This window comes from Heloderma suspectum, chromosome 6, assembly GCF_057233095.1.
Source record: "Heloderma suspectum isolate Gila_16-S chromosome 6, 16-S_ref, whole genome shotgun sequence".
Taxonomy (NCBI): Eukaryota; Metazoa; Chordata; class Lepidosauria; order Squamata; family Helodermatidae; genus Heloderma; species Heloderma suspectum.
Window position 1 is genome coordinate 94,346,446 of NC_139463.1, and position 18,031 is coordinate 94,364,476.

At 44.2% G+C, this 18,031-nt stretch overlaps 1 protein-coding gene across 1 annotated transcript in view; it reads right to left on the minus strand.

The window, feature by feature from the left end:
- Positions 1 to 17,826, minus strand: part of LOC146341887 (serine protease 27-like) — a 32,578-nt gene extending 14,752 nt beyond the window's left edge. The window contains exons 1-4 of the mRNA XM_084807726.1: positions 17,746 to 17,826; positions 11,048 to 11,219; positions 2,886 to 2,966; positions 1,866 to 1,940 (exon numbers count right to left, since the gene is read on the minus strand). Coding sequence (XP_084663852.1) covers positions 1,866 to 1,940; positions 2,886 to 2,966; positions 11,048 to 11,219; positions 17,746 to 17,826 — 409 coding nt within the window. The remainder of the gene's footprint in view (positions 1 to 1,865; positions 1,941 to 2,885; positions 2,967 to 11,047; positions 11,220 to 17,745) is intronic.
- Between the last annotated feature and the right edge of the window lie 205 nt (positions 17,827 to 18,031).

Consider the following 18,031-nt stretch of genomic DNA (forward strand, 5'->3'; position numbering starts at 1 on the left):
GCCGGCTGAGGAGAGCTTTCAGCAGCTCACAGTAATTCAAGGGGGACATTGGCAGTGATCCTTGAGCTGTAGTGCAGGGGCAGAGCACATGCTTTGTGTACAGGAAGGTCCCAGGTTCGGTCACTGGCATCTCCAGCAAGGATGGGTTGGGAAAGGCCTCTGCCTGAAACCCTGGACAGACAATGCCAGTCAGTCCTGAGCTAAATGAACCAATGATGTGACTCAGAATAAAGGAGTTTTTGAATAATAAATATATTTTCCGTTGGGAAATTAAAATTTGAGAATAAAATTTTCAAATAATTTTCAAATAAATTAGATCAAAGACAGCGTTCTCTTCCATAAGCAGGCCTGGGTATTAAGACTGTCAGGAGAGACCCCCCCCCCCGCAACCAGTGAAGGGCATGTGGCAGGAGCCCAAGAGTAGCCCTCGTCTGTGGCTGCTCAGCGGCTCTGGAACTCTTTGCAAGAGAAGCCCACATCTACCCCTTCTTGGCAGTTTATTATGTTCCATAAGTTGGATTGAGAAAATGGGCATTAACAAATGTATCCTTATTTTGCTCTGTGAAATGCTGATGAAGGGTATAATTATTCCGAGGTGAGAGGAAAGGCATTCTGGACATACAGAGACGATTTCTAATTGTTTCTCATATTTCAGGATTCAGTCTTTGACTTGGAAACTGATTTCTCACCGACAATTAGCACCTTCAGGGGCAAAAAGCAGAGTTTTGCAGGGAGGGGGTGATTTTCGGAGGGAAAACTGTGCAGAGGAAAGGGGTTAAAACCTTCCTCCGCACTGCAATCTGATCTGGATCGGTGGCAACTTTTTCGAAAAGAAAGAGCTGTGTCCAGTTCTAAGGAAGTTACTTAGAGAGGCTTTTTAACATTCATTCATGTGAGGTTTAGCTCTAAGGCTGGGCCTACCCATGCAGCAGAATGACGTGGCAGAGAGCTGCGGTAATAGAATGGACTGTACCACTTCAGAGTGCAAGTGGGGAATCACATTTTCATGCTTCCCTGTGTAAAAACAACAACAAACAAGGCAAGGCAAGGCAAGGCAAGGCAAGAAACCCAGCACAGCAGAGAACAAAGCTGGCCCTACCTTTAGGCAGAGTGAGGTAGCTGCCTCTGGTGGTGGATGCTGCGGGCGGGGGATAGCAGTGAGGTGTTGGAGGGCACAGCTGTACAGGCCACTGCCCACCTAAGCTTGCCTGCTGCTCTCAGGTGAACACTGTCCTGTCACCAGTGTCAAAATAAGATTTAACTGCCAATCCAATCACCTTTGGGTGCGTGTGTGCGTGGGTGGGTGGGTGTGTGGGGTAGGGTAGGGTGGGGTCTCTTGCCTTTGCTTCAGGCAGAAAAATGTCCTGGGCCAGCCATGGCTGCGAGAGGCCTAGGGTAGAAGAACCTTTCTCCCTGATGTGCTAGTAGGGTAGTCCTACTTGACACAGGACAGTCCTCTATTTTGGAGGGCTGGCAGAGGAAAGTCCTTTATTTGAAGGTATCCTATAATTGATGGGCTGTCGAGGCCAAGACTGGTTTAAAGCCAGAGAACCATCAGGAGGGAGAGATGGGGGGGCCTTGAAGTTGCCCATCAACAGCACCTGGATAGCAGACTTAGCTGTCACACAGGTCACCCAGTCACTCTCTCCACAATGGTGAGATGTCTTGTATTTCTAGTGAAATAATAGCTATTCGTTTTAAATTATGGCATATGCATTTGCATATTGAAATGTTATGTGCATTGGTGTCCTCTTTTTTGGTTATGCACTTCCTCTCTGAGTTATGTGCCTAAGTGGCCACCCTGTTAGCTTTCTAATTACAGGGAGTTTTGACATGGAGGAAGATTCAGAAATGGAGACTCCTACCTGCACCATGAAGCACTACAATCTCTTCTACCTCAGCATTCCACCCTCTCATTCTTTTCCATGTGCAAACTAGGCCTAAGATCCAGACCCCAGGATTTTATGGGCCCAAGTCCCCAAAATGATGAACATATTCCAGAATCTAGGTGCTGGCTTGTGAACATGTATGCTGTAGAGTGTCAATTGAGGATCAGGGAGATCGAGGTTCAAATCCCCCACTCAGGGAACATCACCGGGCGATCTCGGGCCAGCCATTCTCTCTCAGCCTAGCCTACTTCTGTGGTGGCCAAGAACAAACAGGGACAGGGCTCCTGTCGCTTTAAAAGTTGTCAAGGGCTCCTGAACCTTTAACCATTTGCATGACGGGGTACACCTGCTGAAATTCTCTATTCTGTAGAACTAGTAAATGTGCTGGAGCATTTACTCTTTTGCATCTGGCCACCCTACCTACTTCACACAAGGTTGTTGTGAGGACAAAGCAGGAGAGTTGGGGGAAAACTGTGTACACTCCCCTGAATTCTATGGAGGAGGCTAGGACCAGGATAAAAATAAAAGCGTAGGTTTTTCCGTATTTGGATGAACAGGGAAAGGTATAAATGCTTGGCACATAATAGGAATGAACTGCAATTAGGATATAAGAGAGCACAAAGCAGATAACATAACTCTAAGGGCACCGATTGGGATCTCTGCAAAACCACAACCACTTGGGAATAATCAACAGAGATCAAAGGATGAGGCAGGAAAAAAAAGAGAACTCAGAGGCAGTCAGCAAAAAACACACAAAAACAAGAACCTCCATAATAACACATGAAGGGAGGCAGTATGATTTCATGTTTACAAGAGGAAGAAAGAACATTTCAGAAAGGTGTCCTGGAGGAGTGTTAAAAAAACAGTCTAAAGAGAACATTGACTGAGGTGATGTAAATGAAACCAAGAGGTTGTAAAATGAACTGACACATCAAGGAGATGTTAAATCAACCCAGGAAAGCAGGGAAAGTTGGTGAACTGGGGGGAAAAAAATACCGTGGTGGAAATAGAACCACAGTGGCAAGTTATCTGCAGGTGAAAAGAGACAGGAATTGTGGGTCTGCTCATCAGGGAATTCTGGAAGAGAAATGGAAAACTGGAGGAAAGTCAAACTAATAAAAGCTTGGCACCACTCTTTCCTTGGGCAGAAAGACAAGTGTGCTCCACTGTGCTTTCAAAATTGGAAACATCTGGTTGGAATTTGTACATACGATGAGGTCATGTGGATTTCAAGACACAGCTGGTTGAAATTTGTATATGATGTTCGCAGAAACGTTCAGAACTAGAGCTGGTGTTCAGAAGGAATCCCAGATTAGGATTCGTACAGAGATTGTGGGTGAAGGTTGTTTAAAAACAATCAAGAGATATCTTCAAAACATTGGTCCACTCAGTCCAGCATCATCTGCACCAACCTTCCCTGATCAGGTGCCCTCCAGATGTGTTGAGCAACAGCTCACACTATCCTCAGCCAGCATGACCATTGAGCATTGACTGGTGATGATGGAAGTTGTAGTCCAATACATCTGAAGTGTGCCTGGTTGGGAAGACTAGTCTACACTAGGAACTGATGAATCTGCCAATTTCAGTTTCTCTCAGTTTTTCTACTTGTAAATTCAGTTCATCTCAAACTTTGAGAATTTCTCCAGTCTTAAACTTGGTTTCTCCTGAACCGCAAGATCCTTTAAAAAAAAAGTTTTCAAGGAAAGTCATAAGCATTTTCGTTCATAACCATTACATTCTTAAGCATGAAAGTTCACATGAATTTTATTATGCATTTTTGCCCAATACACACATTTTTTCCAAGCCGCTTTCCTAGTGTACCGCAATTTTGGATGTTATTTTCCTGTAGATACACATGCGTGTATGCATTTATTGGAAAATTCCATTACAAAATTATGAGAAGTGTGAATATTGAAGGATAACTGAATTTTAGGTCACATAGTTGTGCAGTGGCTAGAGTGTTGGACTGGGAGTCAGGAGATCTGGGTTCTAGTCCCCACTCGGCCATGGAAGCTCCCTGGGTGACTTTGGGCCAGTCACAAACTCTCAGTCCAGCCTACCTCACAGGTTTGTTGTTGTGAGGATAAAATGGAGAGGAGAGGATTATGTATGCCGCCTTGGGTTTCTTGACGAAAAAAGGCGGGATATAAATGTAAATAACAACAACAACATCAGGTACAACATGATACCCCCATCCCTAATCTACACTGACTAGCAGCGGCTCTCTAGGATTTAAGAAAGGAAACTTCCCCAGGCCTCCCTCGCAGAGACAGGGATTGGGCCTAGTATCTTCTGCATGAAAAGCATGTGCTCTACCACTGAGCTATAGTTCTTCCCATGTGCTGATGGCTTTATCTGAGTAGCACTGGCTCCAAAAGGGGCTGTATTTTAAATATTCATATGAAGGATACACAAAACACACTGGAGAAAGTCCATGTTTCCAATTCTGTTTCCCAGTCTTGAGCAAACGAATTCTGTGGAAAATCTGGGCGGGCTGGCAATTCAAAGTCTGGCAAGTTCTCTCCATATCATCAATCTTTAGCTTTACATATACGTCCCAGATGTTTAACTGAGGGCTGTTACTTCATTAGAGAAATAATAGTTGATGAATTGTGACGGCTCTAATTGATGAATGAAAGCTCCATAAATTTACATAGGAGACAAAAATGATTGTTCCATGGAAAAGAAGCATCCTTTCATTGATGTTTGGCAATGCCTGCATGTGTCACAGCAGACATCATCCTAGAAGAGGCATTCCCAATTTTTTACTCACATGAATAAAAAATTGCCATTTGCAGTTTTATTTGTATTTCCATTGAATTTCGTAAAATATATATATAAAGTTGCAGCCTGGTAAATCAGGGCACCATTTTAGTTAATTGAAATGTTTTGAATTTATTAAGGGCACAGTCCATAGATTCCTATGCCCTGCCGGGCTGAAGCCAGCAAGGCAAAAGGAGCAGTGGAACTGATCTTCACCTCCCCGAACTCTGATGTCCTGTATTTTTGCTAGATGGGCACTTTGGAAGGGGAGGGGAGGAGGCTGGACGAGGCTCAGGATAAATCATATTCTCACCTCTCCAGGCTCCTCCCTTTCCTGCCCACTGGAATGTCCCCTTTGCTCCTCCTCCAAGGTCGCTTTTCTGACTTCAGAGAAGCAGACACCAAGTTTCTTTCCACACTGTGAGGGGGACAGGTCTGGGATTGGATTTCCAACTTCCCTTTCCAAGGTTGAAGCACCCTCTCCAACCTCGGGGGAGTTTCCTGAGCCATTCTGTGGTCACCCAGGGACCACAGGATTGGTCTCTAATTTAAGCAATTGATGTTGCAGACCTAATTTTTTACATGCATGTTTCGCTTGCGGTCATGCTGCATGATGGGGTTGTAGTTTTAAGGTCACATATGACTGTCTTGCAGTTGTGAGTGCCTCACACAAAAGGACTAACTGCTAATTAGAATACAAGCAAATGCTTGAGGGAATTGTAGGAAATTCGAGACAAACTCATATGCAGTGTGGGGGGAAGAAAACTGCTGGGCCTCCGGTTGGGTGCTGCCACTGGCCCTGCATAGGGCAGTGACCTGCTAGTGACTCTCTGGGACCTCTGCAACTTTAATTCTGGTCCAGTAAGGATCCATCCTCCTTGTATGAAGCAGCACTATACATGTTCATTCGTTGTGTGTAGTAGGCCTCTTCTCGTGCTTGCCAAACGTGTGGCTGGTTGGGAGCATGGCCACCAGACACATCCACAGTGGGGTGTGTGGACGCTGGGAGCATTGGGACGAGTCTAGCTAGTAGAGCTGCACAAACTCCTCACAAGTTCATTTAATCTCACTGTGTGAGGGGATTTGCCAACCATCCCTGTAGGAACACATCACAAGCCACTTCACCTCAAAGACTGCCTGGAGACAGGTGCTGCATGCTTGTGTTTTCCTCCTCGGTGATTTCCCTTTGTCACCTCAGGCATCCATACGGTCCCTCACAGCTAACCTCATTGAAAGGAAAACAGTGCCAGGTCCAAATATCAGACGTATCACATTGTTGGGCATGGAAAGTGAGGTGTAACTGTGCTGTGTGTGTTATTTGCTCTACACAGGTCTTGTGTGATGCAAAGCATTTCATCTCACCATTCCCACTCCATTATTCGAACATGACAATTGCCATGCTGGACGAGGGTAGGTTGGGGTTTCATCAGGATTGTAGCTGGAAAGGGAAGGGTTAAACTTCCCCAGCCATGGTACTCTGAAAGGATTCATCACCTCCCCCCACCCACACATGCATAGGCTTAAAGGGGGAAAGAAATGGCATGGCTGCAAGCTACACTATTAACATGATTTCTTGTTAGGCCTTCCTGTTCCTATTTTGTCCCAGTTTTAACCTTTAGTGAATGTCTTGCTAATTGTTTGTTAGTGTGAACTGAAGAATGGTCATTCTTCAGGGTTCATCTCCTACTTCAAAGTGTTTAGAAGTGAAGTTCTCAGGGCCAAACTAGATGTTATTTCATTTTAATCATATCATTTTTTTTTAATGGGGCGAAGAGCAGCTTTGGCATGAGGGTTGGTAGAAAAATAACATGGGTGGAAAGGGGTCCCCACCACCACCACCATTTTGATCAGGAATCCCTGCATTTGCTTTTGGTAAACAATGTGACATGGCCAGTGTAGGCATATTTTTGAATCGCCTGCTGAAAGTCACATCAACTTTGACTCTCAGAGTCCAGAACAGATGTATCCTGTATTTAGTGCATATCACTGTAAAGCACCATGGAGTACACAATTAACTAGTTCAGACACTGCAAATGCAGGGGCATATTTTGAACAGTGGTTTCTCATATTATTATTATTATTATTATTATTATTATTATTACCCGCCTTTTTCCCGATAGTGGGACCCAAGGCGGCTTTAAAACATTAAAAACTTGAACAATTAAAGATAGTGCATTGAATGGGTTTTGTAATAAAAATAATAATTATTATAATTTTAACCAAAAGAACAACCACACTCCTAGCTTTTAAATTGCCAAAATTGCTGCTTAAATGAACGTGGCATACAAAAAACTGAGTAGAGCCTTTGGCAAAGCATAATAGGCAGGGAGGATGGCTCAGGCCATGATCTTAGCTTTAAAAATTGGAGTGTTGTAAGGGTTTTTGAAAATTTTTGAAGGGTTTGCATATGTCATTTCGAAAGGGTTAGAATTAAATGAGAGAGAAGACCTGTGTGAACTGAACAGCAAAGCTACTGCAAGACTTTCTGGTTCTCAGACCTTCTCTCTCAGCCAGTTGCATGGCATTTTCTCTGGTTTCCATATATCCGGTGCAAATGATTTGAGAGGAAACGCAGCTGTGCATTTTAGGGTGAAGCACTGAAAAGGAGGAAATGCACCACCAAAAAAAAGAGGCAAAGACACAGATCGAGGAAGAGGAGGAGGAAGAGGAGGAGGAGGAGGAGAAGGAGGAGAAGAAGAAGAAGAAGAAGAAAGTTAATATTAATGTATATGTAAGCATGCAAATTTAGAAATAATTGCTCTAATTTAAATAGAAACATTACCCTTCTCAAAATAGTGGTAACAACTGTGAACAGTAGGTGACCTGTGAGCACACTCAGTCTACTGTTCAGGTGCTGTTTACAGGCAACTTCAAGACCCTTGTTTCTCCCTCCTTATAGATCTTTATCCTGAAACTGGACTTGGACTGGACACCCTTTAAATAGAGGATGCCTTCAAATAGAGGACTGTCCTCTCTTATATGGCCACCCTAGTGCCTCTGCATCTGAATTGTAATTCGATGTCATGTAAGGAGTGGTCCTTGGTTGCTTGGCATTCCCCTTAGAACACTCAGAATTCTGCCACAGTGAGTTATTTGATTAAGAAGTAAGCCCCAGAGAAGAAAATAGAAATAAATATAGAATGGGCCTGTGGGGATGTGAATTATGGCAGAATAGTAGAGCTGAGGATGTGGTGGGAATGTTTCCATACAAGTTAAAGAAAAATCCAGACCTGGGCATAGGTTTAACAGAAGCCAGAAGGGTTAGTACATTGGATATTGATTGATTGGTTGATTGATTGGTTGATTGATTGTATAGGATGGAATACTGAGGAATAATGAAAGGGATGTCAATGGCATTGCAAAGTTCATTGAAAATCCTGATTTGAGTTTGCAATGTCTGAATGTAACATTTTTCTTGATACATGGCAAAAACACACAGTTATAAATCAGTTTTAAGATGTGCTGATGAAGACATGCTCTGAATACATTCCTCTGAAGAGCAGAAGTTAGGTTTCCATTGTGAGGAAGGACATTCTAGTGGCAGCTCTGGAATACTGGGATGTCCTCAGGAGGACCATCAGCATTCTTCTCTGACCTAATTTCAGCAGTGTTATGAAAATGTTTTTCTATTCCCCCAGGCATTTTATAAATTAGCTGGAAGAGGATTTTCCTGTGGTTTTGGTGATAGCATTGTTTTATACACATTTGGTTCATGGTTTTTACATTGTTTTATGGTATTTAAAGTGTCTTTTGAAGTTCTGTGTTGCAAGGTGCTCTAGAAAATGGAAGGAAGGAAGGAAGGAAGAAAGGAAGGAAGGAAGGAAGGAAGGAAGACAATGCTGCTAAGGCTGCCTAAAGAAAAATCCACAGCAGAGGAATGAGTGAAAAGCAAGACTAAGGCTGCAAGCCTGTGTACATGCTTACGTGGGAGTAAGCCCAATTGAACTCAATGGGACACACTTCTGCATAGACTTGCATAGGATTAGAAGCAAGAAAGAATGAATGTTCAAAAGAGAAAGGGAGAGAGAGGTTAATGCATATGAAGAAGTCTCATATTGGGTCAGGTCACCGGTCCATATAGCCCAGTATTATATATTCTGATTAGCAGCGGCTCTCAAAGGTCTTTGGATGTCTCTGCCACCCTTGCTACCTGAGTCTCTTTAACTGGATATGCCAAGGATTGAACCTGGGATCTTTTACAGGGCAAACATACCACTAATCTATGGAACCTCCAGAATGCAGTTATTTTTGGGAGGAAAGGCCTAGTTGTAAGCACATTTTGCTTCCTCTGTATCTCTATTGTCATACCTGGGAAACCAGAAAGAAATCTGTTGAAAGGAGCATAAAGGATGACAGGATGAAACAATGGCAACCTTGCATTCAAGGTAAAAATTAAAGAGCTAAGACAAAAATTAAAGAGCTGAGATTTATGGGATCCATACTTCAGTCTTCTAGACCTGAGAACAGAATTGTGGATTCATAGCCACTAACCCCTACCATTGTACTAGTACAGCATAACACTTCTATTGTAGGGATGACGGAGAATTTCTCCACGAATCTCCGGGAGGCCGAATGCCAACGCATTCAGCCCCCCGAAATTGGTGGTGAAATTCTCCGCCAGCCCCCTGCCCCCCCCCCCGGGATGGGACTTACCTTGTGCAAATGTCCCTCTCCGCGGCGGGTCCCGGCGGCGGTTCGGCGGCGGTTCAGCGGGGGCGTTCCCTTATTTTCGCCATAGTCTATGCAAATCTTTACGTAGACTAGACGTGCCAAACTAAGGAACGCAAATGGCGGCTCCCTATGGGCGCCACCATTTGCGTACGCGCTTTTTTTTTTTTTTTCAAAGTCACCCGTGATAGGCTACGTGACGATTTACATAGCCTGTCATGGCTGACTTTGGAAATCTAGCCATGATAGGCTACGTAAATCGTTACGTAACCTATCACGGGTGTGTGTGTGTGTGGTTTTTTTTACTTTACTTTTTTTTTTCGTGGCCGGGTAGACGGGGCGCTCCTCCCCGGCCTGAATTTCGGTGGCGAGGGATGGGGCGCCTCCCCCCCGGCCTGAATTTCAGCCGGGCGAGGCGGGGCGCCTCCCCCCCCTCGCCTGAACTTCGGGGGGAGAACCGAAGCGCCTCCCCCCACCGCGAAGGAAGCTGTGGGACCAGGTAAGTCCCTTTCGTCCATCCCTATTCTATTGTAGAACTAGCATCAAAACCCAGGAATCATTTCCATTTCAATTTGCAGTTCTAAAACTTTGTGTTTTTGTCTGGTAGATTACATCCCTACGTCTGTCATCCCTCCCCTTACTCAACCTTTTCTAAGCTAAACAGTCCCAGACATTGTAACCTTTCCTCATAAGGGAGTTGCTCCAGCTCTTTGATCATTTTAGTCGCCCCTTTTTGCACTTTTTTTTTCACCTCTAAAATATCCTTTTTTAGTTGTGGCAACAACAACTGTACACAGTATTCCAAGTGTGGCTGCACAAATACATGTATATATGGGCAAAACTCACTGGAAAAGACCCTGATGCTAGGAAAGATTGAAGGCAAAAGGAGAAGGGGACGGCAGAGGATGAGATGGCTAGATAGCATCACTGATACAATGAATATGAACTTGAGCACACTCCAGGAGAGAGCGGAGGACAGGAAGGCCTGGCGTGCTATGGTCCATGGGGTCACGAAGAGTCGGACATGACTTAACAACTGAACAACAAAATGCTATTGGCAGTTTTATTTTTGGTTCCTTTCCTAATTAGTCCATGGTAGGGATGGCAGAGAAACCCGCCATGGACTCCAATGAGGCCGGATTCTAAAGAATCTAAAGATTCTAAAGAATCCAGTCCACTGGAGTCCGTGGTGGAACGGATTATCCCCCCGCCATCCCCCCAAATCCCCCCCGGACAGACCCTACCTGCTGCTGGCCGGGTCAGTCCGTCCGCTGCCATCTGCTGCTCCGCTCTGCATCTGCTATGCCATTTGTGTCCCTGCTTTAGCCGTGATAGGCTATGTAAATATTTGCATAGCCTATCACGGCAAAGAGCAGGGATGCAAATGACATCCACTACGCCATTTGCATCCCTGCTCTTTGCCATGATAAGCTACATAAATATTTACATAGCCTATCATGGCTAAAGCAGGGACGCAAATGGCGTCCCCTGCTGGATGCCATTTGTGGCCGCAGCCCGGCAGTGGACAGAAGTCCGGCTGTGGATGGGCCCGGCCAGCGGCTTTGTGGACTCACCATGGAGCGCAGCCAGCCAGGGAGGATTCCGGGGGGAGGGACGGATCGCCTCCCCCCCACCGCGGATGCCCCCCGGAACCTGGAGGTAAGTATTTCGTACATCCCTAGTAGATTTAGCAGTCAGAAAAAGAATAAAATGGCAGACTTCCTTACCCATCAACGCCAGCAGAAGCATGAGTAGGCGGGCTTCTCTGGTGGCTACCAGGCCTTGTTGTTTGACCACTTGCCATTCCACCATGGTGCTCACCGCTAGCGCCAATAACCAAATAACCAAACAGGAAGAATCTGTAGCTTTCCAGAAATGGGACATGAAAGTGATTGGGAGCTGTTGACGGAAAACCAATGATCAGGGATGGGAGTCACCACACCTCACTTATATACCTGTCTATGGAAGTTGGGTTGGGTGCTGGTGTAGAATGTTGACCAACAAGTTCAGCAGATTGTGACATATGACTTTGCCTTATTTCTAGCACCCATCCTGCTGTGGCCAATTTCCCAGGTTGCCAGGAAGATGTGAATGCAACCGAGAGGCCACACCTGAATCTCCCATGCCCAGCCATCATTCCTCCTATCTTATCCACCCTCAGCTCCATACCAGCCTTCTTCCTTTGTCTAGCACTTTGGGAGTGGTGACACCCCACATAACCTAAGCTGAAATCTGAGCTCCTGGAAAAAAAAATCCTTCTGAGCAGTAACACCTTGAAATAACACTCAGGTAAACTTGGTAACACTGTGATGTTCTTGACAGAATTGCAGAAAGATGATGATGATGATGCCATCAATGTGAATTGTGGTTTATAAGAAGACAAGCCCCTGCCCTGAGGGACTTACAAGGGAGACAAGAGAGGAAGGGAATGGAAACGGAGGCAGGGGTAAACAGTGGGAAGAATATGCAATTACTTTAGTTACGCTCACTTAGGCTTAGTTACCATGGGGCATGAGAACAAAGAGGTTATGTCAAAAGCTTCACAGAAAATGTGGGTTTTAATGAGGATGTGAAGGAAGTGAAAGAGATCATGTCACATAGTTGTTCTGGAAAGCAGTTCCAGGTACAAGGGACATCAAGAGAGAAAAGGTAGAATCACTGGAGGAAGCAGGAGATTTTCAGCTGATGGAGCTGCAGAAACAAAAGTCATGGGCAGTGGTATATCAGGAGATGCCTTAACCAAACCTATACCCACTTGCTGAACTCAATGGGATTTACTTCGGAGTAAACATGAATTGGATTGTGCTGTAACTTACTTAGGAGTTAACCTTCAGCAAAATCATTTTAGTTAGGGATGTACGAAAGTTCCGCCACGGATCTCGGGGAGGCCGAATGCCAGTGCATTCAGCCCCCCGAAATCAGTGACGGAACGGCCCGCCACCCCCCCCGCCACCCCCCCGGAATGGGACTTACCTTGGGCGGAATTTCCTGGCGGCGGCGGCTTTCCTGGCGGCTCCGGCAGCGTTTCGGCAGCGGCGGCCGGTCTTCTGACTGGCTGCTGCCGCTGCCATTTCCAGGTTAAAAAAAAAAAAAAGTGATAGGCTACGTAAAGATTTACGTAGCCTATCACGGCTAGATTTTAAAAAAACACCATGATAGGCTACGTAAATGTTTACGTAGCCTATCACGGCTGACTTAAAAAAACAACAACGCACGTACGCTATTTGCGTTCCCTTATTTTCGCCATCTTAGTCTAAGTAAATGTTTACGTAGACTAAGACATGCCAAAATAAGGAACGCAAATGGTGGCGGCCATGGCCGCCGCCATTTGTGTATGCGCGGGTTTTTTTTTTAATCAGCCGTGATAGGCTACATAAACATTTATGTAGTCTATCACGGCTGACTGCAGGGACGCAAACGGCGGCGGCTATGGCCGCCGCCATTTGTGTCCCTGCTAGCCAGCCGGCAGCTCTGCAGAATCGCTGCGGAGCACAGCCGGCCGGCCAGGATTCCGGGGGGGGGGGGAGGAACGGAGCACCTCCCCCCCCCGGCGAGGATTCCAGGGGGAGGGACGGAACGCCTCCCCCCCCACCATCAGCATAATCCCCGAAAGGTAAGTGATTTTCGTACACCCCTAACTTTAGTGGGTCGTTCTCTTAAAACGGCCCTGGTCTTGGACTTTGAATTTGTAACGGAGATTCTTTGGGCACTGGAGAAATATAAAGAGGGGAGAGGGGAGGGGAAATTGTGTCTCTGTTTCCCCATATGGATGAGGAGCAGATTGCTGTAGCCCACTGGTACCAAGAAGGGGTTGGGTGAAGCCCAAGCTACACTTGGCTCTCAAATTGAGGGGAGGAAGGGACAAATTGTGAATCTTTCTCCTTCCTTGGAAGAAGGAGAATTGAGTTAGTATTATTTAGCCATTTGAAGTATATTCAGCCAAACAAGCATGCTCTGGCATACCCACCATTCATTTCACTGTTTACCAGAGGATTCCAGGAAGAGAGAAAATCAGTGCTTGCAATGCTGCCCCCCGACTAAGATAAACCAAAGGAGTCAGGCAACAAAGCCAAGAACATGTACGGCATATGGTCATTGTAAACTTTCATGAATTACATTCACTGCAGTTGGGACTGGCACAAAATGCTTGTTCATCGGATAGAAGGAGGAGGCCAAGATGGTCCATTTGATGGCCCATTTGAGGATTCCTTTTTCTACCTTCAAATATTGCCATTCTCTCCCTCCTGCCTGCCTTCTCAGAAGCTCCTCATCTTCAAACATCTGTGACAACATCATTTCTAGACGGACACTGGTTATGGCACTCAGAGGACATATAAGAATATAGGGTTCAAAAAATGAAGTGTGTTTAACAAAATACACTTCAAACTGTGTAAAGCTGATCTCCCTAAGACAGTTGCAATATCCCCAGATATTCCTCCCAACTGGAATAAAACAACAATAACTGAATCATTGTAAATGACATCAAAGAGAGGGTGGACAAATCCAAAAGCTTAACAGGTTTTGAAATATGAGAGTGGGTTCTTGCAGACCAAAAAGCAATTTGGGAGAAAGACACATGCAAAGGGTATCTTCTTCGGGGCTTTGAAACCCAATGGGATCTTCCAAATCAATTTGGAAAATCAATGGTGGATAACTCCTGGACATGTTTGAGCCTAATTGTTCTGAGGCCTAGAGTAAGCATCAAAAGTGTCATTGACCCTCCAGAAAACATGACCTATTTGGGTCATGTGATGAATATGACTGGTTTTCCATATGGTCATCTCTTTCCTCCATCGGAAAATCTTATCATCTCATCCCAAATGTCTTGTGTTCAAAAACCAGCTGTTCACACTCACACAAAGCTACGAACTCAATAAGGCTTCAGAGTTAACACCTGCTATTGGAAGAGAAAATGAGGTTGTAAAGGGACAGATCTAGGAATCAGTATTTTTGTTGCACCCCAGTTAGTAGCACTGCTCTTGATTTCAAATAATGAATCACACATTCCCTATTTAATTTGTCTATTCAGATGAAGTTTTATTTGGCTTTCCAGGAATGAGGATGGCCACTTGCCCATCATCAAAATAGAGGAAATGCATTACCAATGAACAGGACACCGTTTTGTATAAAATCTGTATATGCTAATTTGTATGTATAGATACAACTTTAGAAATAATAACTCTAACCTAAATAGAAGTACAATATACCTCACCATAGTGGGGAGGACTGTGGCTAGGTCTGTGTGTCTGCTTAGTCTGTTGGCCAGGTGCTAACTGTTGATGGGCAACTGATAGGCTCCTTCTCTCCCTTCTTATGACCATTTAGCTTTAAACCAGATTCAGTTTGGAAAATCCTTCAAGCAATTCCTTCACACAGAGGACTGTCCTCTGTAAGGTAGGATACACGACCACCCTACCAGTAACACCTTTTATTAATCATGTGTTTAGATGTTAATGCTCACTAGGCCAAAGTTCTGTGCTGTGTTCCATCAGCCCTGATACTGGAGAAGCATCAGGAATATCTGACTGGTTGAGTCATGGAAAAAACTGTTGGAGACATGTGTGGAACCTCCTACTGCAGATGGGAGAATTTGGAGGTGGGATTTCGATCTCTAGTCGACTATCTGCAAATGCATATTTTGGGGGAGAAAGGTGGGCCCATGCCTGGGCCTTTGCCACAACAGTCCCATGGGAACTTGGCCACCTCAGGGATATTCCATCCCCCTGCCATTCTTTGCATGTTCAACTTCCTTAAAAGAATACTTTGAACTATTCCACATCATGTACAGATAGAAAGAAAAACATACAGATGAGATTCTGCTCAATTGCTCACTAAGAAGTAAACTTGTTCTCACTTTCCTGTATTCTGGTTTGGCCCACTGAATGGAATGGCATTAAGATCACTGGTATGCACTAGGCCCTTATTTATTTATTTTTTAAAATGTCATAAAATAAAAATATTAATATGTTATGTATTTGTTTGTTTTAGCTATTTTGGGCCATTATGCTTGACAGGAGAAGGGAGCTCTTTCACTTTTGAAATGCTAGAGGGTTATCCTTCCCATACAGAGACTAGCATGGACTTTAAGGCTGCAATCCTACACGCTTACCTGGGTACATGTCCCATTGAACTCAATAGGATGGACTTCCAAGTAGGAATGTATAGGATTGCACTGAAAGAATTTAGAAGTTGTACATCACAGTTTCAAAGTTTTGGATCTTGTTAGATACTGGGCAGTATCCAATGTTGTCATTCTGCAAACTCAGATAGTGATAATGGAGCTCGACCAAATCTTTCCGTTGTACAAGCAGATGCACATTACACTTGCACAAACAGTTGCATAATTAGTTGTGCAATCGTGCTTGTGCAAATGTAACTTTAAGTAGATTCTCTTCTTGCACGTAGTTCAGAACCTAGTTTCCACTAGCACAACATCATTTGCACTAGCAGAATGACACAGGCCAGATCTTCACCTCGTGTCATATCGATATGATCCCATCATAGTGACACTATATCCCTCTTGCACATTGTCATGCACACAATGACATCTGTTGCAGTATTTTGGATAATGCAGAATAACAAGTGGGAAATAATGCTAGAAGAGCTGCATATGGAATACATAATGTGCCCCAGCACATTATCAGTGCACAATACCGATAAAAAGCACTACTGTAGATCTAGCCATAGTTGGATACTGCTTTTAGGGTGCAATCCTGGCTGGGGAATGCTGGGAGTTGTAGGACCTTTTTCTGTCTCAACCTGCATAGGATTGTGCCCTTGGTGTTTTTAAGGGAAAAATACATTCTAAATGATTGAACTGGAGTGGAAACTATTGAGCAAGTAATAGCTAAGATTTTGATATTTCAAATTTGAATTTTTAAAATTCAGATTTAAAATTTCTGAGTCACATTTTGAAGATTCAACTAAATTTTGAACACATTAACATTTTTTCTTTCAGCTCTGTTGTAATGGCCTATGTGCTCATATAAAATAAACATTGTATATGTTTCAATGCTATTCAGCTCACATCACCAATCTCTGTCCTGATGAAACCACACAGAAACAAGAAAACTGCCCTTAAGGCTGCAGTGCACAGACTTCAGACTTGCAGTGCTAGGCATAAAATAGTGGTGGGGTGGAGGCAGAAATACACAAAATTAAGGACCAGGATGCCTCTAAACAACCCAGGAATTTGTTTTTGAATCAGAACCAAGTTTACAGTCCATTTTGTACAACAATTCACTCCTGGTTCATCCACCCCAACTCCAAACTTTCTTCATTTCAGCAGCCTAATTTTTTTGGAGGTCAGGGGAGTCCTTTTATTGTTGCTTTTGTTAAACTATTGGGAGTCAAAAGCCCTTTCCAATCCACTGCGGTTAACCCCAAGATCTACAACCATTCTGAGATACCTTCTGCCCACCTCTGCCTTAAGGTAACCAAGTTCTGGTTTGGGTTTGGAAATTGGAACATCATTCTTTCTACAGTGTTTATGCTACTGAATCATTCTTTCCAATAAACAAAGGCAAAGATATTACTGGTGTTACGAAATTCCAGCCTATGTTCATTCTCTTTATTTTTGCAACTATATGCTGACTATTAAGTTGTTTGTTGCAAAATTACTCACTGAAGGATGTTATTTCACAAGCTTAATACAGACAGCTAGTGAGCACTTGAGGCATAAAATTAACACATGCTAATGTATGTATCGCTGCTTGTTTTCATGTACTGAAATTATCGCAGTGGGAAAGAACTTGAACAGACTCTAGGGGTCATCTATATCCGCTGTCTGTCCCATCAGGTTACTGTATACCACCACCACCCCAAACTCTTTAGGTCGATGAGCACATTTAGAGGTTTGAGAGAGTGTTGTGGGCACTCTCATAAAATGCCTGCTATAGGAGCTTTATGAATTATGAATTATGCCATATGAATTATGCCATATAAACTATGCCAATTCGTAAAATGGTCACCATGGTGGGCATGGCCAGTCACAAAATACGCCATTCCCAGAACACAACTGGTAACACTGAAAGACAAGTAACTTACTTAAGAACCTAAGTACAAGGGAGAGATGGGGTCCAAAACACAAAAAACACTGTTTTGACCTCAAATGAAGATGGTGCTAGACAGCAACTCTTCGCTTTGCAGAGTGCCAGTTTCCCAGTTGTTGTTGTTGGTGTTGTTGTTGTTGTTATTTTAAAGAAATAACATTAAAATCAGGAAGGGCAGGGAGCCTGGTGGGCACCAAAAGAGATGTCTGCAGGCATACTGCAGCCCATGGGTACCACATTGGAGACCCCAACTGTATACCATAGGTGGGAAACCTATGGCATACATGCCACTATGGTATAGGCAATGGGAGTTTGAGGCACCTCTGAACAGAAACAGAGTAGCGCACAGGACTAGTTATAGTATAGTCCCTCACCTGTATTTTAGTATGCCTCTGTGCTGCTACCTGGATGCCTACCCAGGAGATTAGAGGCAAAACCACACCAAAGCACACCATGGTACAGGACCAGCAGACTCGTATTATAAATGTTGAGATTGGACAAGGGAGGGGTTTTTGACCTGAAACATGAAGACAACTCTGGCCCCACACAACCTTTGTTAGGTAAATTATAGGCAATGTTTTGCCATGGGAGCTAAGATAACCCATGAAAGCTAGACGGTGGCCAGAGAAGAATATTCATTCTGATTCCTGAGAAAAAGCG